The 24,811-nt window shown below is 35.7% G+C and overlaps 1 protein-coding gene across 1 annotated transcript in view; it reads right to left on the reverse strand.

The window, feature by feature from the left end:
- The window catches only part of LOC118742164, a gene marked incomplete at its 5' end in the record, with an annotated part of 45,953 nt that extends 21,592 nt beyond the window's left edge, over positions 1–24,361 (reverse strand). The window contains one exon of the mRNA XM_036474124.1: positions 24,214–24,361. Within this exon, the coding sequence (XP_036330017.1) occupies positions 24,214–24,361 (148 nt within the window). The remainder of the gene's footprint in view (positions 1–24,213) is intronic.
- Between the last annotated feature and the right edge of the window lie 450 nt (positions 24,362–24,811).

Below are 24,811 nucleotides of genomic sequence, written 5' to 3' on the forward strand. Positions count from 1 at the left end.
TGTGGAAATCTGTAGATAATTATAGAACAAAAATACACTTTGGACGGTTTTTCGAAATTGCACTTCGTTTTTTTTTTTTTTTTTTTGGTATTATATTGCAATTATTGAGAGAAAAATTCGTAACTCGCGACCCATTTGATGAAATTTGATGAAATTTTTTTTGAGAGTTGCTGAAGCTTTTCCCTTTACAATAAAAATATTTTCAGAATAAAATTTGCAATAATTTAAAAAATTGCAATTATTTATATATTCTAGGCCCGCGATTGCAGTGAAATTTTGGCCCAATAAACTCTAAACTCTTGTTTTTAATTCCAAAAAGAAAAAATTGTTATTTCCAATTTTGACAGTCGCTATCAATTTTTTTCTCACCCTTGAGTAAGTAGCTATTTTCATATAAGCTTGTGTGAGTGATAGCATTTTTATGTTAATGAATGATACAAGTACGCACATTATTTAACGTATAACTTGAAACATCAATGTTTATTTACAACTTATGTTTATTTACAACTCATAACTTTCAGTAAAGGAAGAAAAACGTGCTCCGTTTATTTAGATTTAATTCAATATACGTTTTGTAAAAACTGCAATAAAAATATTTTTTCCAGTTTTCATGTGACCTAATATGGTCACCGTAGGTATAAGTCATACATTTTTTGCACATACATACATAACTATGTATGTATTACATAAGTAATTTACGAGTATTTCATCGTCAACAATTAGTAAAAAGGAAAGTCCCAACTATGACCACTAACACATTTTGTCCCAAAAATCCATCTTTCGCTACTGCTTTCTGGGCACGCGCTTGAAGTTGAGAATTTCAGGGCTGTAGTAAAAGACAGTTTCAGTTATAAATTAGTGAAGTTAGTGGCGCAAGCATATGGCCTGAACAATGTAGAAACCACTTAACGAAAATCGCCTTCTACGTCCCCCCCTTGCAATTCACTTTATCCCAACCACCGGATGTCTTCAGAGCCCCTGATTGTGTATGTATGTACGTGCATCCAACCATAATGTACAAATGCATATGTATGTGTATGTGTGTATGCCTGCATGTCTGCTTCTGTTTGTGTGCAAAGTATCTAAAAATGGCAAGCAGGTAAGTTACGCAACTTTGTTGATTGCAACATTTCTGCAGCAGCAGTGCAACTTTTCAGCCACAACGAGGCGGTGGCAGCTACTGTTTTGCTACGTACGCGTGCGTCAGCATGCCTGCCACAAACAAACACTTTCAAATTTGTATGCAGTTACATATAAGACGTTCCGGTGTGTTCATGCAACAGCCAACGTTGTCCACTTCCCAAGTTGGGTGAACGCAGCAGGTGTAACGTTTATTGGCACAGCGCAACTTATGTGTGTGTGTAGAATCGTTTGCACTTGTCTATGATGCAATCATCCAGGCAATGCAATTGCCGCTGAGCCCATCGAATTGCAATCAATCATTGCCAAATCGTTTGGTGGGCGGAAGTTAAGCGAAGTTGGCGGCTAGTGGCTAGAGCAGCAGCCTTGACCCGATTTCCGGCTCCTGCAGCATTTGCATTCCCAGCTGCAGCTACAGCTACTGGCTAAAACAATGCCATTACTCACTCGCATGTGGGGGGCAGTCACTCGCATGTGGGTGCGAGTGGGTATCAGTACGGCTGCACTGAAATTGCTCGCAATCCAGCTCGCAGTTGACTCATCATGTATGTATGTATGTACGTCTGTAGTGCCAATGAGTATCCATCCACGCGTGTGTAGGTGTCTGTGGGTCTGGTTGTGTGGAAAAAACGATATGAGTAGGTACGACTGAGCTTAACATTTGTGGTGCCTGGCAACTGCTTCGTCACTTTCGCCAGTTTATGGGTCCCTGGATGAAATTGGCTCCGTTGCGAAAAAATGGCCACTCAAATAGAACAAAAGAGAGGCAGGCGTTGGTTGGTTGCGTGATTGTGTGGTATGTAAAGTTGGTTGCTTGGTTGGCGGTGGGTGGTGGGTGTTACATTCGTTGTTGGATTTACTTTCAGTTTCTCGTGATATATGAAAATCCCACTCAAGCACGGCATGAAGTAAGTTATCAAAGAGTTCGGCTGGCAGATGTTACCAATGAGCGTTTGAGAGCAGCTGTTCTCGTGATGTCAGTACATACATTCATATATGTATATATATAATATACTCACGCTCAGTTTCACATTTAATTTCAATACTCAAAATGTGTTTTAAAGTTATTTAAACGTCTTGAGCTGTTGTGGCTGGGTGGTTAGACGTGCGTACTAGCACTCCGTATGACCTCCGTTCGATCCCTGGTGCGGCCAACATCTAAGTCAGAGAAAGTGTTTTCCAACAACGTTCACCCCTAGGAAGGCAATGGCAAACCTTCAAGTGTATTTCTGCTTTGAAAAATCTTCTCAAAAACCATTTGCCCTTCGGACGCGTTTATAGTAGGATGCACACCACAAATTGGAGGAGAAGCTCTTTCAAAGACTAAGCAAAACTGCAAGCGCACATCTTGAACTAATATAAATATGTAATTGCATAATGAAAAAAACTTTAATCTCGATTAAATACTATTTTAATTTTGTATTGCCAACCTTAGAGTCAGTCAAGTTAATAGTTTGAGATATTACCATTAAATATGCCCTTACCAGGACGATATTTTTAACTCTATCGAAAACGATAACAAAGCACATAACCATATCTAAAGGTTATAAATAAATATTTCAATAAATTGAACGGTATTAATCTAATAATATAGCAAATATCGATTACTCACCGATAACAATAAAGATATGTACAAATATCGGAATCGAAAATTTTATTATTACAACGATATTAGTCAAATAAGATAGCAAATACTGACAGCGATATCGATAATAAAGCAACAGCTAGAGCGATAAAATATCGAAAATTAAATGAAAGTCATCGATAACAGCTAGTAATCGGCAATTAACTGTTTTTATATATTTTCTACACGTTAAAAAAGGTATATCAAGAAAGAAAATTATTTCCCCTCAAGGCACCAAATATTAAGACTTTCAAAATATTTAAACATAACCACCAATCTCCGTGTTGAAATTTATTGGTCTCAATTTTCTATAGAAAAAAATCAAAAAATATAGCTTAATGGCGTTATTCATAAAAAATAAAGTAGCGTTATAAAAGGTTTATAAATTCAAAAATAAATTATTTAATTCAAAAATATATGTATGAAAACGTCAATTTATTAAGCTTTTAAACCGATTTAATTTTTTATTAAAATAAGGTCATAACTGTTTAGGTAGGCGAGCAATGGCACTAAAACTAAGAAGTTTTCCTGCAGAGCTACGAACGTATCTTTTTTCATCGCCTCACAGCAATAATATTTTTTAAAGTATTTAAAAATTACTGATTTGTAAAATATGCGAACAAGCAAAAAAGATTGGCACATTTAAAATATTTCCCCCAAAAGCTAACAGTTTTAAGCTTTATTCTAATCAAAACGGCAAGCTATTTTCAAAATTTGAATTTTTTTTCCATTTTTGTGGTACATTCCATTTAAATCACGAAATTCATGCAAATTTCAACGCACAAATTAACTCACAAATGCTTGATATTTATACGCCCACAATTTTCGCTGCGTAAAATTCGTACACTTTTGCTAAGTTTCGTTTACTTCTCGCCGCCTCGCTTAGTCAACTGATACTGAACGTGAAAAACCAAAGCAGCCTCCACAACCGCGCTGGATTTTGCCCCGACTACAGAATATTTATGTAGTTTTCCAAACTATAAACACGAATTTCAGAGCGTTTTCCCTTTCCCCATTTTAATAGTTTTTTCATGCATAATTTTATTCTGCTTTTTTTTGTTTTGTTTTGGCTTTTTCTGTGTGTTATTTTTATTGTTTTGTTACTTTTTTGGCGTCTTCATTGGCGCTATTTGTTGCCGCCTTACACAATTCTTTGTTTACAAATAAAGTCGAATTCTAAAATTGGTGTGTGGTGTGCGATTGCTGGTTTATGAAGTGGCTGCCGCCAACTCCCAACCGCCAACTGCCAACATCGAACGGCCGGCCGACCACCCGGCACCGTTAAAAGTGGATATTTCATTTAATTGACTTGTTGTTGTTTTTTCTTGGCCTAGCCGCATGTGGTACGCATTGAGGTACGCCTACTGTCTGTATGTATGTATGTATGTATGTAAGTACACATATTACGAAATCTAGAAAAACTGAACGAAGTGTGTAAATGAGCAGCGAAACGTTTTACAATAATAATGAATTAATTTACACTTTCGATTTGCAAATACTCGAATAATCACATTCACATACATACATACATACATATGTATGTATGCGCCCTCGCATATTGAGTCACTTCACTGCAATCAACCAACCGCTCCGTTTGCTCCGTTTTGTTGCACAATCTGTACTCGTTTATTAAGTGTTTTGGAAAATTGGTAAATAGCACTCGCATTGCACATAAAGTGGTGTTTCAATATAAAATGTACATAATTAAAAATTTATTCATAAGTGCCAATACACCTATATATATATGTACGTATGTATGTAAGCAGCAGCAGATATGCATGTGCGCATTGCAGTTGGTCTATGTACGAGTATGTACGTGATTGCGCACTGAAATATTTCATTAATATAATTGTGAGAAAAAATTGTGTTTTATTGTGTGGAAAATTATTTGTAGTTTGTGACTTTACGTGATTATGGGTTGAGGGTGCAAAACAAATATTCTCATGCAGCTGTCAAATCGAACAGGCTGCGCTCCAGGTTCGATGCTATTCTAAATTAGCGTAGTGTGCATTCGAGCACGTAGAAATAGAATGATAATAAGAAGCAGTCGTTTCAGCCGTTGAATATAATTAATTTAGCGATTAATGATTTTTTGTTATGTACCGACTGGACCTTTTTGGATTCTTCAAACGAACCGGAATTTTCATATGGTGTTTTGTGTCAGCGCTTTTAATTGGCTATTCCCAACTTTATACCTTTAAAAAAAAATCAATATCGAGTAATAAACCACCTTGGTTTAACGCAAGATTAACGAATCTTAAGAATGGCAAATATGAAGCTTCAAAAAAAAAATAAATAAAAAGCAGAAACGAAGTCGATCGCCACAACTCTTTTGCTCTAAGAAAACCTTTTGATTGCCTTATAAGTTTATTTTCAAACAACAAATGCTAAAGATCGAATCTAATCTAAAAACTAATCCATCTAGCGAGTGAGATATTTTTTGTATCAAATTGAAGAATAATCTCGAGCTTATCATCGTTTTTGGAAATATTCAGCTATTTGGAAAAAGAAAAGTGAAAAGTTTGGTTAAAACACTACCCGTTTTTGCGATATTTAGGTGGCCCGGTTGACATGGATCGTACGACATATTATTTTTTGCTTTATGTTCATAAATAGCTGGGTGATAAAAACTCATTTGCCTCTTCTCATTTCTCTAAAACAATGTTGCCAAAATAAATTGTGGGGCGCAACTAGCAAATAAAAACAACAACATGCATATGTATAAGTACGTATTGTACCGTTGTACCTATTTTTAAGTCTCATTTTTATGAGGCCCATACGCACTTCAAAGCAGCATTTATTTAAAGTATATTCATAAAATAAAAGCGAATTTTTGATAACAAATGGCAAGTTTATGGCAAGTTAAGCGAATGGGATATGGGCCATAAAGTGTTATAGAGAATCGAGGAAGGAAGAAATTAAACATATTTTCGTATGAACAATAAAGTCTACTCAGTTACGGCGCCGCCCGAAAGCAAACATTAGAGAAGAAATTTCCAGTCAAACCTGCTGGGTGTAAATAAAAAATGGCGACCAACAATACATATGTAAATGGAAGAACGTTGCGAAGAATCTTGGGATAATCACGCATGAAAGAGCTGAGGCAGTAGGAGCATGTCGCCGAAGCCGTGTGACAGACAGACAAACCTACAAAATAACGACATACATACCGACACGTTTGGCGTCACCGCAACCACAGCTATGCGGCCCCAACGTGACCCTCCATCACTCAAATTGCTCACTTGTTAAAACAGGTAAAAACGCGTTGGGAATAAGCACAAACCTTTGCATCTTCCTATGCTATTTGAGTGAGTATGTATGTATGTACATATGTCTGTGGGTATATCTGTATTTCCAGAAGCTCCCAACAGGAATTATATGCCGCCAATAGTCCCCGGGAAAGTTATAAAGTAATTAAACGGCAACTGATTATCTGTAAGTAATTTTGCTTAGGCAAGAGGAAATCTGAAAAAATTAATAGATTGGCAAACTGCCACGCCCATTATACTAGAGGGCGGAAATGGTAAAACGGAACCAGAAAATCGGTCTACTTCCCCGACCACCAGCCACTCAAAAAAGAATATAAGAAATCTTTTTTTTTCAAAGCCCGATAATATCTAATATATTTGCCTTCTAATGTAGCGGGCGTAAAAGTTCACATTTTGTGTACTTCTTCATTCTCAAACAAAAGTACTTAAAATTCCACACAGGCGGACGCAGCTAAAATTTGTTTTGTTGCAAGTTAAGAGTGTATAGAATATTTTTGAACCCATTACCTTTAACCGCACGGCGCACAGTGATCTAATGTCGAAAAATATGGTTCAAAATAGCGGCCAATTCTTAACAAATTTTATTTATTGATTATTGATTTTTTATTTGTTTCCTAGCTTTTGCACCCGACATTGTATGCGTGGAATTTATAATCAAGTATGTATCTATATTTTTATTTTTGCAGACACAATTATGAATCAAATACCAATAAAAAAGACTTGGAATGGATTGGTAAAAAGCATGAAGTTTCAATTCCATGTTGTGTGTGGTGTGCGCGTTCAAACATACAGACAGACAGGCAAAAATTCTAAACATTTTTGATTTGGCTTCTGCTGCTGTTATAAAAATCCCCATATTAGTTTTTCCTTAATCCTAAAAGCTAGTTGAAGACAACTACGAACAACGAAAAAAATTGCAGAAGAAAAATTTTAAGTCTTATAAAAAGTTGTTCATTAAAAATATTTTTTTTATGTTTATCGAAAAACGAAAATCAAAAATACCGATTAAAAATTCATCGAAAATTATAAATCCAAACATAACGATTATTTTTCATCCAAAAAATAAAAATCATAAAACTAGGGTTAAATTTGATCGGTTAGATAGAAATCCAATTTTAACGGGTAAATTATTATTTTTATCATACAGATCGAAATCGTTGATTTTTTAAATATTTTTTTTTGGCTGGCATATCTAGCAGATTTTAGATACATGCATACTAGCGTGGGCCGAAAATACGCTTTTTTAGAATTTTGATTGGTAATAGCAAAAATATGCTTCATTATGCTTTAAGAAAAATTTGTGTGAAATTTGGAAATTTTCGGTCAATATCCTAGGCTCGCCCAAGTCCACCAAAGTTCAAGTAGTAAAAAAATTTTTTTTCTTAGCTAAGTTCGATTCTCTCCAAAAAAGGTTCATATACCAAATTATGTAGGACTAATACTTTCTCGAAGGTTATTGCAATTTTAGTAAAAAAATTTATTAATTAATTTATTTATTAATTTTTATTCTTTGAGCATATTGAACTTTGATGGACTTGGGCGAGCCTAGGATATTGACCGAAAAATTCCAAATTTCACACAGATTTTTCATAAAGCATAATGAACCATATATTTGCTATTACCAATCAAAATTCTAAACAAGCGGATTTTTGGCCCACGCTAATGCATACATATGTGGAAGAAAATGCCTAACATTATTTTTGATTTTCATTTGGTGAACATTTTTTTATAACAATCAAGATTCTAGGCTACCTATAATATTCATATATACGTTGTATATTCATACATTCTACATACTATTGTACATATATTCGATGAATTAGAGTTCTGCTGAATGGCATAGGTCGCATTTATCTAACTTGTGGTTCATCAGGCAAGCGCCTCATTTTGAATACTCAACGACATGATTTCCAGCTGGGCAATTGAATTGCAGGAAAACTCGATGATGCATGTTGCAAGCGCGCGCGCTAAGTAGGCAATCACAACAACACCATAAACATGGCCATCAACTGCAGAGAAGTAGCACCTAACAATGGGCAACTTTCAAATTGCCGCGAGTTGATTGCAGCTGAAGTTGCATGCATACACACACACACACACATATGTATGTATATATAGGAGATGCACATGTGTACATAAAAACCTGGGTGCAAAAAGGCACAAGTCAGCAAAAGTCAACAAATCGTATGCGACAATCTCACGCTCGGTCGCTTGGTCGCGAGACAATGAAGCGATAAAATTTGTTGGAAGCAACAAGTTACCTGCAACAACGAATATCCACGACGGCACAGGAAATCATCAACGCATAGTAGGTTAAGCACCATATCTACTAGATATCCTAATGCACACAACCACCATATTGTACTCGTATGTATATATATCCGTAGTCAAGTTACGGGATCAAGGGAAGGAGCTGGCAAATTCGCTTTTGCTATGTCTTTGGCAACTGGAATAAAAATATTGTAAACAAAAACGGAACGAAAAAAAAGAAAAGGTACAAAAATAAAATTGATAATCTGGCCTCGGTGCTGGGCGCTGGAGCGCTGGTGAAAATATGCGCGCGAAAATAGGCGCATGCCAGCTGGCGAAAGAGGCAGAGAAAATACAGACGGAGAGAGAGAGAGAGAGAGAGAAAAACTATGGAGCACAGGTTGGCACAAAAGCAAGAATTTAGGTGAGAGGACCGAGTGTGGCGCTGGGGCACCGATGCTAATAATTTTCAAATCTTTTTTTTTATTGTTTCTCCTTTTATGGCTGTTCTGCTTTAAGTTATTCGTTAGCTGATTTCGCGTTGTAGATGCATCGAAAAAGGCAGTATACGTACATATATACAACCCTAGCACCAGCAAATGTTTCGGTTAATGGTAGATATTTGGCTAATAAAATGAAAACGCGTGCATTAAACGCGAATATTTTTCAGAAGTTTTATTTCAATTTATTGCGTAATCCAATGGCTAACGGTTATAGAACAAAATAGTCGAAATGGTCTTCGTGTGCCTTCCCGCAGAACGCGTGTCGCGATGACGGAGCATACATCCTATCGTTCAGTTTATGGAACGATCCTTCCAGAGTGAAAATTTTCTGGTCAAGTAAGGCTTTCGATTTTGACTTACGGTTTTTCTAACGCTCTGAAAGTAAGTGCCTGGTGTGTCACTCATACATACATATGCGCCGAGTCTCAAGTCTCATTTTATGTTGGGCGACATGCTGTCCTTTCAGTTTCCGAGGGAGTGATTTTCTGCTTGTGCTGCGGATTTTAATGAATTCGATTTACTAGGGCTTCATTTTCTTTTGGCGTTTGCCCAGTATGGGGCAGCCAGATTTTCCACGGTCGGCTATTTAACCGGTATCCTAGAATACCTGCGCGGTTCAGTACACAAAATTCCGATTTATTTCGCCAAAAGCTCCGAAACAATCCAGGAAAATTAAAAAAGAATCCCAGAAAAATATTAAAAAATTTCCGTGCGTCTCTTTTCCTGTATCGCGTAGTATGTATATCTCCAAGTACTTCGAATTTAAGAAAATAGTAAAGGAACATCAAGGTCTCCGTATTTAAATTTTTTTTAATCTGGAATAGTCGTCAATAATTCAAACACTGGATGTCTATCCTGACACCCAAATGCTTTCGAGTACGTAAATAAATTTTAAAGTATTTATGTAGCTATGATTTTAATTACCAAGACAAAATTGCCGTATCTCCAAAAACGTTTTAAGGTCTTAAAAGTGACGATGTGTTGGAAAACCAACAGCTAAGGCACACCACATGCATACCTCTAAGTACAACAACAAATGTAATTAAAGGCACACAATTATTATCTGCTCATATCTGCTAATTGCTTTCAAAACTTTAATTAAACTTATCTTTGTTTACACTTGACGGGCGATAAAACCGAGTAGAGCAACTTTAAAGTTAAGGCGTTGCCACATAATTTTTTTTTATCTATCACATACTTAAAAATATTTGAATATATTATTTTGCTATTTACATGCATATGTACATATGTATGTGCATGGCAGGAGATTGTAGGTATAATTTCTTTGTAACTAATATAATTATAAAATTTTATGCTTAATTTCTTTTGTTTTTTTTATGTACAATTTTAATTACTGGCGAATATTAAATAAATAAATAAATATGATCAGAAATGCGAAAGTGTATTGACTGCCCTGGCTTGTAGCGCAAGTACACAATTAAAAAAAAAAGAACTTTGACGTTATAAAGAAAAATAATTCAAAAATTATGGTTAGTCAGCGAGCAACAAACTTTTACAGATTTATCATTCAACCCAAGCATTTTAGAAAGCTCAGAGTATGGAGTGAAAAGGGAGTCGAAGTGTTTTTTGTTTTTTGTTATCTTGTTTTAAGAGTTTTTTGAATCTGTTCTGTCAGATTTTTAATGCCATAAACTGACAAATTTCTAACTCAATTCAATTTACCTAAAGATGAAGAGGTATCAAGTCCACTCTTTTTCAAAATTTAGTTTTTGATGCAAAATAACAAATAATGCAAAACTCCATCGATTTTTCGTCTCTCCTGTACCATTTCAAAACATGGACTTGACACCTTTTCACCTTTAGGCAACGATATGTAAGTGAACTAAGTGGGGCATTATTTTGAAAACGGTACGGTGTTCGGCTAACTAACTCAAACAATGCCCAAACAAAAGCTTATGAAAAACAACCCCAAAGAATTGCAATATTCCTGGAAAAGGGCGCAGAAAAAACTATTGAAGTTATGGCAGCTGCGCATGCGTTCAGAAATAAACAATAACTCATACAAAATTACTTTTGGCTGACATTAGAACTTTTTAGGAGCATTTAATAGAAAATTAGTTGGATCTGGCAATGACATTAATAGAACGAGCGCAAAGTGTTTCCAAACCGCAAAGGAATGTCTTTAAAATAAAATAAGAGGTAGTTTCTTTTATTTATGTATTTCATTGTTGCTCCGTTTTTATTTGTTTTTGTACTCTTAATAAAAAGAAAAGATGAAAAAATCCAAATGTCGTCACTACACACGAATAAAGGCGCGCTAGTGTTTTGACGGCGAAAAAAGGCGTTTAAAAAAATTTTGCGAAAAACGATGCTTATAAGAAACTTTGGCGAAGTACGTAAGAGTTTTTGACGCTGAAATTTTTTTATGCGTCTTTTTTCGCCGTCAACTTTTGAGCTCGCGCCTTTATTCGTGTCTAGTGACGATATTTAAATACTAATTATAAGTAAAATTAGAAGTATTTTGAGTAACCGTAAAATCTCTCTTCCGACTATTATCGGAGCACTCCTAAAACACCCCGTCTATGTTAACTTTGGATGATTTAAGGAGTCCTTTTCAAAAACATCATATACACACTTTTTTCGTATATTTTCAGATGGGACTTATCATTGGCGGATATGCTCCTTTGGCACTCGTTGAAATAAATTGTTTCGGAACAGCATTTAAATTCAAAGGGCGATTAATTGTAAAAGCTACTTGAGAAAATGGCCCATAATGTCCTTTTTCAGAAATATATGTACATACATACATACTATATCGATGTAATCTGCAATAACGGCACAATTCAAAATTCAAAAACTAAAAACTCCTACTACTGGTTAAGTGCCCCATGTCTCCAATCCAATCCTTACTGTAGTAAACTTTACTACTTCTTGTACACTTTACAGTTTTTATTTTCTAAGTTTGGAATTCAGTCGTTATTACAGAGGACCAACGATATATAACTATCTAAAAATATATTAAAACTTTTTATCCTTTTGGAAAATTGATCACACACATCCTTTGTCTTAATATTCATTAAGTGCAAGCAGGGAAGCCGAAGACCTCGCGGTAACCTTCAATATAGCCCCAGTAAAGTATCTGAAGTGCATCTCCTCATATTTGACATCTAAATGTCTTTATCACTACCCTGCAGTACTGCTGGAGTCAATCGCTACTTTTGAACCGCTACTGCACCGACTCCTAGGTAAGTAGCTACTCTATTAACCCGTGGTAGTGCACATGGTAGTGCATAGTCGAACCAGTCGTAAGCGGGATAGCGAAAAACTACGACAGAGGGCGCCCATAAATCACGCAAGTGACTACTTTAGTAACTCTCGGTAGTGCAGAGAGAGCCGATGGTGACTACCGCCTAGGACATTGCCTTGTAAAAGTAATCGATGAAATACACTGCAAGTAGTCGGTCGGTAATTGACGGTGTTTATGAGGTAGCTACCGATTCACCAGTTCAGTAGTCACTCCCCCGTACTGCAGGGTATCTCCCAGTAAATGCATCACTTATACCTGCATATACACATACTCCCATATACAAATGCAAAGCATCGTTTAAAGTACAAAACCGCATAAATTATTTTCTAGAGAGTAAAAACACTCATATTTCAAAATGGCGCTCTTTTTTATAAAGCAATTGCATTTCTGGCTAGTATATTTCACGACGAATGCATAGGGCTAGAGCCAAGAGCTTGTGTGAGCAAATCCAGTTTTTGGCGAAAAATGTCAGTTAAGTAGTTTTGTACTTTAAACGACAATATGCTGCTGCCTACTTGTACATACAAATTAATTACGCCATTTCTCACAGACAAAACAAAAGCGTAGCAAATTGTAAAGTATTTTAGCTAATGGAAATCGCTCAACGACTGCGATACTGATAAATAATGTAAAAGCAGCTAACATAATAAATAATAACAACAATAAAAAGTGAAAATATTGACTTTTATGAAAACAATGCGTATGATTTGCATACGAAGAAGAGGCTGTAAAAAAATTAAAAAATAAAACAAAAATGAATTTGTATGTACGATTATATGTTTGCATATTCATTCAAGAAAAGTTCAACTTGGCACTTTGCACAGGTGTAAAGTCTGTTCACATGCGTATGTACATACATACATACATACATATGTGGGTATGTGTGTATGGACGTACATACGTGGTCGAGCGTGCGTTTGCAAAACAAAAGTGCAATTAAATAATACTAATGCAACAATGGCAACAAACGGCACACAAATTGTAAAAACCAAATTAAGAAACAATATGTGAAGGCAACAACAACAACAACAGCAATCGGCTAAGCAACTAAGCGATTAATACCAGCAGATGAACTTATTTGGAAATGTGAGCATACAAATATAAGTATGTATGTATGTACATATGTATGTATGTAGATATGTGTGCACGAATCTATTTATAAATTAACGCCAATTAAATAAAAATATTTTTGTATGTACACAATTACATATACATACATACATACATACATACATATGTATACAAATGACCTAAGCCATGCACAACACCAAAAACAACAAATAACGATAATTACATAAGTTAATTATGTCCATTTCACTTTGTATTCATTATGTTTGCCTTTTTCAATCAACAACTGTAGTTGTAGATTGGTAGATACATTTGTAAATATGGCAGCTACATTTGTGCATGTCATGCGCTTGATTTCCACGCGCACACTCATACATATGTATGTACATACCCGGCCGGAAAATGGGTAATGCATTGCTAATTAGCGGGGTACGGATTTTCGGGACATAAAAACCTATAAAAAAAGGCTAAACAAATAACGAGAGAGGCTAGAAAAGGCAAATATAGGGAGATACAAATTGCAAACAAAGGCAAAAGAAGGCACTAAAAAAAGACAAAAACCGAAAAATAATAAAAAAATAAAAAAATACTTATCTTTTAGAAATGTTTATTTTACAAGTAAAGAAAAGCCATGAACTACATAGTTTCATTATATGAAAAATTTGTTCTTTGAATCTTTGACTATTTCCTCCTTTCGAGTTTTTAACTCACAAAACTTTAATCTCTATAGTTGTAATAACATTGAACCACAAGAAGCATTTTGAAGTTTGCTGCCAGCGTTTTCATTCGATTTTCACGAATATAATCCTTGCATATACTAAACGTGCGCCCAGCGTGAGGGGAAACAAGTGGCGTGCAATTTAAATATGGAACGTTTAAATTAAAGGTAAAAAATATGTTTAAAAAAGGCAACATAAAATGTGTATATATTGAATAAGGGAAAGCTAAATCATGAACATTCTTAGTCGAACATACTCTGTCCCTTTAGCGGAACAAAAGGAAATCCGTTCCCTGCTAATTAGTGTCACCAAATACAAGAGTGGCAATTAAGAATGACGAAAACATGCATCCCAATGTAATCGAATGAGTATGCTATAGCAGTAAAATTAACAAACCATTTTTGTTTACTTTGTCTATATTACGCTAAAACATTACTAATGCTCGATAGATACATATGTATGTACATACATATGGGCTTAATCACTTTGTGGGTGTCGGGTACGATTCAACGGGCACGAATATTCCGACATTACTTTATGCATTAGAGACATTGCTTTTTCGCACTGGGTATGTCCATATCTACATACATATATACATTAAACATATTTATGTGTGCGTTTCGGTTATTTCCTTTGGACAAATTTCATGATTTTCCGAACACTTTTGCTGTGGAAGTCATTATTACGCACAACCCCGCCATATACATACATACAAATGTATGTATGCACATAAATATCTGTTATGTACTTATGTATGTACATATGTATGTATGTCATTGCGCTTTGTTATTGTTGGCTGTGACTCCATTCATGCAATCAATCATTCCTGCCTTCAATTTGTTGTTGAATTTTCTTTCTTTACTCGGTTGATTAACGCAATCGTCAGCAATTGTTGTTGGCTGGCTAATGATCGTGAATTGCAGCGACTAGTACAGCAGCTGTTGTTTTTGTTATTATCTTAGATGGTTATTGAGTTTCCAGCAGTACATGCGATAGTTATAGCTTTCTGCGGTAGGAGCAGCACCTGGGTACGTTGTTCCTAGCCATTATGAAGCTTTGGCAGGATTTTGTATCTGTTGTTAATATTTGGTAATTATTACTGATTAATATTAAAATAAAATAAGCGAAGACTTAGTAAATTCACCTAACACATCGTCCAAAGGATTAGAAGAAAATAGGTGATTTCACTCTCTCGTAGTTTTCGGACTATTTTATACGTGGGATTGCAGTCCTTTCATTGGTGACGTCCCCCTTGAAACTTAGTTGGACACCGAAAGATCGTAGAAAATTTTATAATTTAAACCACATGGTTAGTATCGGATAAAGAATCATTTTGGTTCCCTAGATTCTCAAAGAATCATTTTTTCTTGTTGTAATTAAGAAACAAAGTGGAAATGAGTAGAGTTGCGAGGAAGCCAAAATTCCAGAACAATATATTTTTTTTATACGGCGTTTTTTCAGCAAATAGCTCGGTATGCCCGAAATTCATTTACATATGTATGTTTGTATGTAAAAATATATTTATGTTGGTATGTACATTTGTACATATGTATGTGTATGTATCATAGCGATTGTTGGGCATATTTTATTATTTCTGGTTTACTATGAATGCTTATTGTTGTTGCTGTTGTTGGTGATAAGCGCTACACGCCGCAACAAATTAAACACAGCACGCAATAAAAACCACAAGTACGTACGTCCCACCAGCTTTAACTAATCCAACATCCAGCAGTCCTCTCTTATTTCATTAACTCAGCAACATAACAACTAATAATAAAAATAATGGAAAATAAACAAAAAAAAAAAAACTATACAGAAACGAAAGCAGCTGTGTAAACGGGTAGGTATGTGTGTTCAAATATATGTATGTATAAATTACGCCATGGTCAGTTTGTTTTTGTTTCAATTGAATCAATGCTGCGCTGAGGGAGAAAACAACGTTGGAAAAAACGTATGGCAATAAAACGAATTATACGTATGTACCTATATTTTAATGTCGTTGATGAAGAAAATTTTCCGATTTGACAAAATTTTTGTGTTAAGTGGGAAAGCAAAAAAAAAGAATCTTAACAAAGTTTAATAGTTTTTAAAGTCCAAAAATGTAACTGCTATATCGTACAAATTTTCAGTTTAAATTATTCGAATGCTTTTTTACATACTATATATATACATATGTATGTATGTATGTATGTACTAATGTATGTATGTTACCAAGCATTAATAAATCCAAATCAAAATCCAACCAGCTTCAATAGCAATAACAACAACACAAACTAACTATACTTAATGCCTATCAAATATAATAAAACGACAATAACAGTAAATAAAATAAATGACCAGCAGCTTCGTTAATAAAAAAAAACAGCTGATAAAACCAGTTAAAGTGGTGGAACACCAAAGCACAGTGGTTCAAAACTGGAATTTAGTGTTGATTGGGGCCTTAATTTTTCACTTAATTTAAATTATGTGAGCCCGATTTTTGAATTTTTATTTGTTTGTACTAAATTTTTTAGTGCAAATTGTAGAAAAAGTAGCACTTTTGAAGAAAATCTCCTGTTCCAGTTAATAAATGTTACATAATAAAAACAAGTTGAAAACAATTGTAGGGTGCTCCCGAAACGACAAAAAAAATTCACAAAAAAAAATGTAATTGTTTTTTAAAAATGTTCGCAAATATTAAACAAAAAAATTTAGTTTCTAGAAAAATTTTGGGTATGCAGTTTTATAGATCTTTAAATTTTAGTACTTAAGTAGTAGAATTTGCTTTCGGCTCAACTGAACTCTTGAAAATTTTATCAGCTTTCATTAAGTTAAAAATTAATCAAATTGAATGAAAAATTAGGGCTCCCTTGAATTGTGAACACAAAATGCCAATTTTGAGCCACTGTGCAACGTCACCCCAATAAGTACCCCGCCAATCGCAAACCCTCCCAACTAAAGCTATTTAAAGCCGCCATGGACAGCAACAAAACTGCCAGTATTAATAAACATATTCAAACATATTCATGTACATATATACGCATTTATATGTATACGCATATCTGTGATATTACCGACGAATTTGGTATTTTAAAAGTGTGACCATAAATGTACAAAATGTATTATACATATGTACGCATACAAACAACAACAAAAAAAAAAAACAAATTTGAAACTCAATGCTAGACTTCCAGTTTTGTACATACAAATATACATACATACATATGTATGTATGTATGTACATATTGTAGATGGATGCATGCATTTACTTATTTGACGCAATGGCCAAATTGACGGCTCATGCGTGCCATAATACGTATCTATCAACTCACATACATACTACGTAAATAGTGGTGGCACAACGAAGTGTCAACCCACTGGGAGGATTGTTGCATATCGGTTGCTGGTGACATCGAAAGCGCGGAAGCCATTCGAATGGGTCAGTTTCAATTATACATACATACGTAGGTAGTATGTATGTACGTCATACAAAGTGACAAGTGCGCACGCACTTAAAATAAAAGTTCCAATAGCAGACCCTGCAAGGAAATTTACAAATAAGCTTTTTGCGTCTCTAATTTTTGGTAGATCCACGTAGAATGGGCGTAATGATAGGCAAATAATTATGTGGGATTATAAATGTGCGAAGTCGGTTTCATAAGTCAGTGGCCTTTTGAACTACTAGTGGGGACTCTTCACCATCAATCTCACTAATTAAGAAGCGGTTTACTAAATTGTACTGCGGTTGTACCAACATAAGTGACTCTGAACGCTCGGGTCGCTCAAAACAGGTAGTCACGCCAGAAAACGTTGATAAATCCAACTGAGAATGAAAGTACTTGAGGTGCCTAGGACCGTATATATGTATCTCAACAGGCTGGATGCATTACATTTTGCATGAATATTGGGTACAGAAAAGCGCGATCTGTGCGTTGGGTGCAGCAAATTTGACGAAGAAAAAAGTGCTCTTCCACCAGGGCAATGTACGAATACACACATGTCCAGTAGCAATGGCAAAATTTCATGAATCAGGTAAATAATTATTCCCTTAGCCAGAATATTCTGCAGCTTTAGCTCTTAGCGATTTTTTTTCTGTTTATAGACCTGAAGAAGTGGCTCAGAGGTAGGAGATTTGGGTTGGATAAAGAGGTCATTACTTAAAAAAAAACGCATATTTTGCGAAACTTTTATTTGGAAGGGAAATGTAATCCTTTTTGCCAAAGAAAATAACGTTTGTTCAAAACGTCACTGCTTTATCAAACTTCTCTCTTAAGTATGTACTAGGATTCAACTCCAAGGAAGGCTTTGTTTTAAACGCATACCAATTATGAATGTAGAAAATGTTTTATTATTTTAAATTTTTCTCAAGGGAATGCCACAAATGTATCTACGGTGTGTACGGTGTAATTGTCAAAATAAGTAAATAATCATGTAGATGTACCATGCATGTGTATGCACGCACTAGAAACAGAGCATACAAATGCAATTATAATGGCAAGCTGAGTACACATTATCTACCATTGTCGTCACCAGCGACTTGAATAGTTTGCTTGGTTACTCAATCGTTAGAAACGCTAGAAACAGCTGCCATAGTAATGAAGTAAATGAGTACTATGTAAACAAACGCCTAAACCCTACTCCCCTCAATCACCACCCACTCACTAATGGCGCACGCATAATCATCAACGTCAACGTATTCACTACTATTTATGAAGATTCGCACTCATAGTTAGCTGCGTGAACTCAACGCGCTTTTCGCAAACGCAATTCGAGTGCGACTCCAACATTTGTTGTAGTTACATTCTCATTGCTCGCAATGAAACGTCCAAATTTCGCCATGAGTGGCCTTGTTCATTTTGTAACTCATTACAGTGGCACAAACTCTGTGTGTGTGGGAGGGAATTTCTATTAGTCAGCTAATATAATTGAATTTAGGAGTGGTCTAAAAAATAAAATAAAATACAGAAGGTGCAAGGAGGTATGTGCCAAATATCAGGTAATATTTTATGAGGGTAATTATTAATAATGAAAGGATTTACTTAACAGTGCATTTGGGGCAGTATATGACACCAAATCATATAGATATTTTCTGTAGTATTCTGTGTGAACATAAGAACGAGTGGTTTTTTTCTCGCTAAAGAATTTCTTGCTTTTATTTAAATCAATGGAGTACAACTAAAAATAAATGAAGTATCTGAATAATTTTAGCCTTAAAACGTTTATTGGGCGAAAAAATACCGCAACTCCTCAGTTTTTCATTGTTACTCAAAAAAATCATAATTGTTTTTTATACCCGAGCGCACCTGTGCACAAGGGTATTATAAATTTGTTCACATAACGGTTGTTTGTAACAACCAAACCTAATCGAAATAGATATAGAAAAATTGTCTGTCTGTTGAGATATCTCAACGAAATTTTGTACGTAGGTTGCCCTTTATCCAAGATAGGTTAGTATAGTATATAGATTCGACAAAACTAACCAAAAGAAATTATAGCAATTTTTTTTATAAAAATTTATATTTATCTTAAAAAATACCTAATTCACTATAATAAAAAATAGATTTTTACCAAATTTTCACTATGTTTTTAAATATATTTTTTTTTTTTATATACATAACTTATAATTGATTACGTATATTTTTTAAGAAAAACGTACATTTTGATTTAAAAAAGGGCATAATCTGGTTTTTCTCGAAATATATATATATTATTTATATAGATATACATAGTTAATGAAAGGTATTTCAATTACCTTTCCAACCATATGCACGTTTTGATAATTGGTTCAATAATTTTAGAAAAATAATTTCTTGAAAATATTGAAAATTTAAATTTAAATTGCAGCAAACCAAAATTCATACCAACAAAATCAGGAATATGGGGCGAGCCACGCATGTTCTTTACTTTTACCAAATTCAAAGATATTTATACTGAAATTTTTCTGAATATTTTTTTTTGTGCCATAGAAAAGATAAAAATTACTCAAAACTTCTAAAAAAATAACTGTTCGCTTAATCGTGCGCCCTTTTATATTTCACAGTTCAATTTAGGTTGAGAAGTACGCTCGAAGAAAAATCTAAATTGTTCCTATTCACTGCGTTACCGACACTTTCCAGTGATTTAGGATTTTTCTCTATTTAGGTAGCAATTCAGACCTATTCGCACACAGCCTAAGTCTAACTCAGCATATTATTGAAAACGTTTGAAATCGGGAAAAACACCAACGCTTATCATGCAAAGGTAGTTAAGTGAAAGCTTAAGATTTTACGACGGTTAGCACGTCTTGTGAATCCCCTAAATATGGCTTTCAAGTTAAGGCGTGCGAGTAAAGGTGTTGGATGGCTGCGTATGGTGCTACGTGGCGTATACGTTGCATACGCAACTACGGGTACACTATGAGCCTGAGTGGTTATTTTTACTTCTTTTAGTATATCTTTTAAAATTTTAATTTTAATTTCAATGTAACAACTCGTGAGATTTGCTCCTAATAGCTATGTATGACTCAAATTAACCGCATTTTTTCAGTCTAAATTAATACATCCAGCTCGAAAACGCTCTCAGAAACTTTTCAAAAGGCCCTATTTAAGAATTTGGTTGAAGAACGCCCTATTTCAGAATGCGGTTCAAAAACGCCTTATCTGAACATATTTTCAAAATATATTTGCGGTGAAGATATGGCGTACTATAGCCAAATTCTGAAATAGGGCGCTTTCGAAAAGTTGTCTGAGATAGGACATCTTCGAACTGGCTGTCGAGTCAGCTCGATCTTCCACTCAGCCGTCGATGGGTAGATATTTACTAGCTTTCCATATAGAAATTAAATTTACTTACTTGGAATTTCTCATGTAGAAATCAATACCTCAAAATAACAACTGTTTGGGTCCGACTGGGTATGTGCATACCTCCATACGAATTCTATGTATTTTGTAATAGTGAAATTTTTCGCCTTAGCACCAACAATCATTTGTGATTGCAAAATCCCTTCTTTATATATCGACATACAAATATAAGGGCATGCATAGTTACTTTCATTCCAATGCAAAAAATTGACAAAAAAAAAAAAATCAAAACGAAAGCCACAAACCGTCCAGTTCAATCGAAACAGAAAGACCATTCTAACATCGAAAAAAACAAAAAGGCAATCAGCCAGCCCACAGCATATACTTTTATACATATTTAGATACATACTCATATACATATGAGTGCTAGTGCACACTGAAGGACGCCTGAGTGTTAACGCCGACAAAAAAGTACTCTTCGAATTTGAATTCCTAAATTCGATGACCGTTCGCTGTTGGACGCGTTCTGTGCGCCTGGTAAAATAAGTTTCAAATTTTGACAAACAAAACCACGATTTTTCTAATTTACGAGCGCATTTCAAAATGATTGAGCAGGTTTGGGCGCTCAACTCACTGGCATGGCGAGTCATTTGATTATTCGAACATTTATTTGCTTGGTTTCTTTGTCGGTGATGTTGGTGTTGGCTGGTGGTGTTGGCGTATCGAATGCGAGTAAAATGAATATGCGATGGTTGGCTGCTGTTCGCAGTCTAGGCGGGAAGTGGTTTGTGGTGGCGCGCTGGGTGGTGGGTGGCCCCGTCACCCAGGCTATGTGCAACAAAGCCATTGTTTATATTTGCCTTGAGTTAGAATTCGACACTCGTTTGCGGCTACCCTGCTGGAATGTTGGCTATAAAGTAGATACGTAATTGGACTTTGAACAGAAATTGCATAACTCCTCCTCTGTATGTGAATGTGGGTCTGACCAGTGTTCAAGGCATCGTTCTGTGTCGTTATGAGACAAGCACTGACTTCCGATTCGATCTGCTTACCTGTTTCACTTGCAGCACTACTTTTGCCAATGCGGGTTGGAGCGATTTCCAGTGGTGCAGATGTATCCTTCCGTCTTCGCTGATCCCATCTATGACGCATATGATTTTCCGATCTTCTGCTAACACAGCAAGCGAGAGTACCGTTCCTGGTTCTTCATCTACCACTATTTGTGTTAGCAGTCTGCGCTTTAGATAGATACGTATATTTAATGGACTTGCGAATTTGGACTTATTGTGACTTTAGAACTCATCCTAACACCTCGTCTGGCCTCAATGACCTAATGATACTCAACGGTTTCAGCGGCGGTAGAGCGTGAATTTGCATAACCTCTGCCCGCTGTAATTCGGCCTTGCGTTTGTTATCTTTAAGCAATCATGTTCCATTCTAAAAGTTGAGGCAATGGAGTTTCTGCATATATCTCTACGATTTGATGTCGAAATCCAAATGTTTTAACTTCACCATATAATGTATCATCACTAGACACGAATAAAGGCTCGAGCTCAAAAGTTGACCGCGAAAAAAGAGCATAAAAAAACTTCAGCGAAGAAAGACGCGTCATCTCATTATCGCGGTCAACTATGTTTGCGAGTGTAACAGTAAGTTCGCCAAAGAGTTTTTCTTGACCAGGTATAAATCTATATTCACGCGTCTTTCTTGACCGAAGTTTTACTTAAGCGCCTTTCGTCAGATTTGTTTACGCGTCTTTTTTCGCCGTCAAAATATTAACGCGTCTTTATTCGTGTCCGGTGACGGTATGTATGCTTGCAATTTCACGAATTCCTCCCGATCCTCTCTTTCGAGGATGCAGCCAGATGACGATCAGCACTTTTGACTTGGTGGATGGCTTTAGAGACATGCGCCCTGCCCCGAAGTCCTTGGCCGTACAGCAGGTCATCGATCTGGCTCCGTGTCCATCCGCCACAAACTCAGCAGGCGACATTCGCTGGATGGTGAGCCAACTACATGAAGGCCCAAGACGTTTGATGTTTGCGTCGCAGGTCTCCTGGTTCCTTTCACTTGTTTGAGAGGAACTAACCATTGGATTTCTCCTTGCAAGCGATATCATCGAATTAAGGTTGGAGGATTGTGTTTCACCAGGTGTGGCCTTCTGGGCAATATGAGTTTGTGCTGTAGCTCTTGTTGCGGTGAAGTTGTTGCTTATCTTGGTTTTAACACGTTATCCCTATTGGGCCATTATTGGGCTACTCATGATATAGCCACATATGCACATTAGGACGGGTCAATTAGTATGGGGGATTTTTCGGGTATGCGATTATAGCACAGAAAGATTCTAAGTGTAATTCTAAACAATTGCGAAAATAGATTTCTTAACATTTTGCTTTAATGTCCTAGAGCAGAGCTTAAATTTCGATATGAGGAATCCATTTCTGCACCTAACCCTTTCTTAAAACTTCAATCAAAGGGACCAACAGTGAAAATTTTCACATTTTCTTCGAAACCCATTTTCATAATTTGGCAAACATCAAATTAATTTTAGACCCATAGTTTCTTTGGAAAATTTGCTTAGAACTACACGTAGAATTCTCCTATGTTTGACCCGCCCTAATGTGCTTACATATATCCGAACACAAACGCATTTGTAGTTAGTCATGTGCAATGGGAAAGGAAACGAAACGTGAAGTGTGAAATATGGCATAAAAAGTGGAAAGAGTACACCAAAGTAAATATCCACCGGGTGGGCCCTGCTTCTACGGATTTCGAATGCATGATGGAATAGGAGAAGCGCGATAATGTGATTGCGATTTCATTTTGTGCCGGCGGCAAACAGGATATTGAGCTGAAACACACAAACATTTACATATGTACTTGCCGACTTCAGCATTTAGATTTCAAAATGGAAATGCATAAAAGTAATGAGCAACGGGTAGATACATACATAGAGAGAGAGTGAGCAAGAGGAAGTAGACGCAACGAGTTGCAAAATAAATTGATTGCAAGAGCCACAGAAGAACAACTATGGCATAACTACATAAAGCTGGATTGAAGAACGATGACGATGATGTCAGACGATAAGCAGACAAACAAGCCGAGCAAGCAAATGCGACTTCAGAAGTCGTTAAGCATACAAATTTGTGTTTGTAGCACTCACACGCGCAAGTAGCCATTTCAGTTGCAAGCAAAACAAATAGTACAACATTTCTTGCTCCCTTAACTCCCAACTCAACCTGAAAATCGACGACTGGATTAAGGCACTGAGCGGATGAGGATGTGAGAGCTCCTGCGTTGTCATCGTCTAGACGTCGCTCTCGTAATTGCATCAGCAGCGTAATAACGAACGAAGGAACTAACGAACGCTCTTGGCATTCTGGATGCTGATGCTCCTACAACTCCTACAACGGCTGCTGGTACATACATACATATATCCCGCTTTTTTTTGTTATTGTGGCGTGATGCAATTTAGCTGTGCTTATTGGTCTTCCTGTGGCAACCCTAGCCCTAGCATAAATGCCTCCTAATTCGTAACGTCTATACTTAAAACTACATTTGTATGTAGATATTATTTTATTCATATTCATACATTTATATATGTAGGTACTTACATGTGTGTAAAATTATATGATTTTGTTTGCAGTGATGTCTGTTTGGTAAACTTCTCGGACTCTCTAAATCGGTACAGCGCTGATGGTGGTTAAATTCGTTGGTACTTGTTTCTTTTTTTTTCTCTGTCGTTGATCTTTTCCAGTGGTTTCGTTATTCGATAATGTTTTTGAACATTTCAGTTGCCGTTTGATTTGGGTAGTATGTATGTAAGTGGAAACACACTTTGATTTGATTTTATTTTACATTAGGTTGATCCAAAAATTCAATTCATTAAAATGTTAAGCTCTTGTTTTTTTAAACGAAAAAACAAATTTTCGAGCTTTTTCGTTTTAAAAGAAAAGATATGTATTTACAACTACTGCCTCACAGCTCATGAAGTTTTCCATGTACATAATTTATATAATAAAAAACACGTTTTCGTGGAAATGGTACAAAATTCTTGAAAATCAATACTTTTCGATCGGAAAACTCTGTTTCCCTCTAGAAAACTGGCAGTAACAATACCTAATTGTTTATTTGACTATTTGTTAATAATAACTAACATTTATAGGTCGTCCAAGCAGCTCGAAAGAGGCAATGGGTGTCCCATAAAAATCG

This window comes from Rhagoletis pomonella, unplaced genomic scaffold (assembly GCF_013731165.1).
Source record: "Rhagoletis pomonella isolate Grant_MI unplaced genomic scaffold, Rhpom_1.0 Rhpom_scaffold_00006, whole genome shotgun sequence".
In the NCBI taxonomy this organism is placed as follows: domain Eukaryota; kingdom Metazoa; phylum Arthropoda; class Insecta; order Diptera; family Tephritidae; genus Rhagoletis; species Rhagoletis pomonella.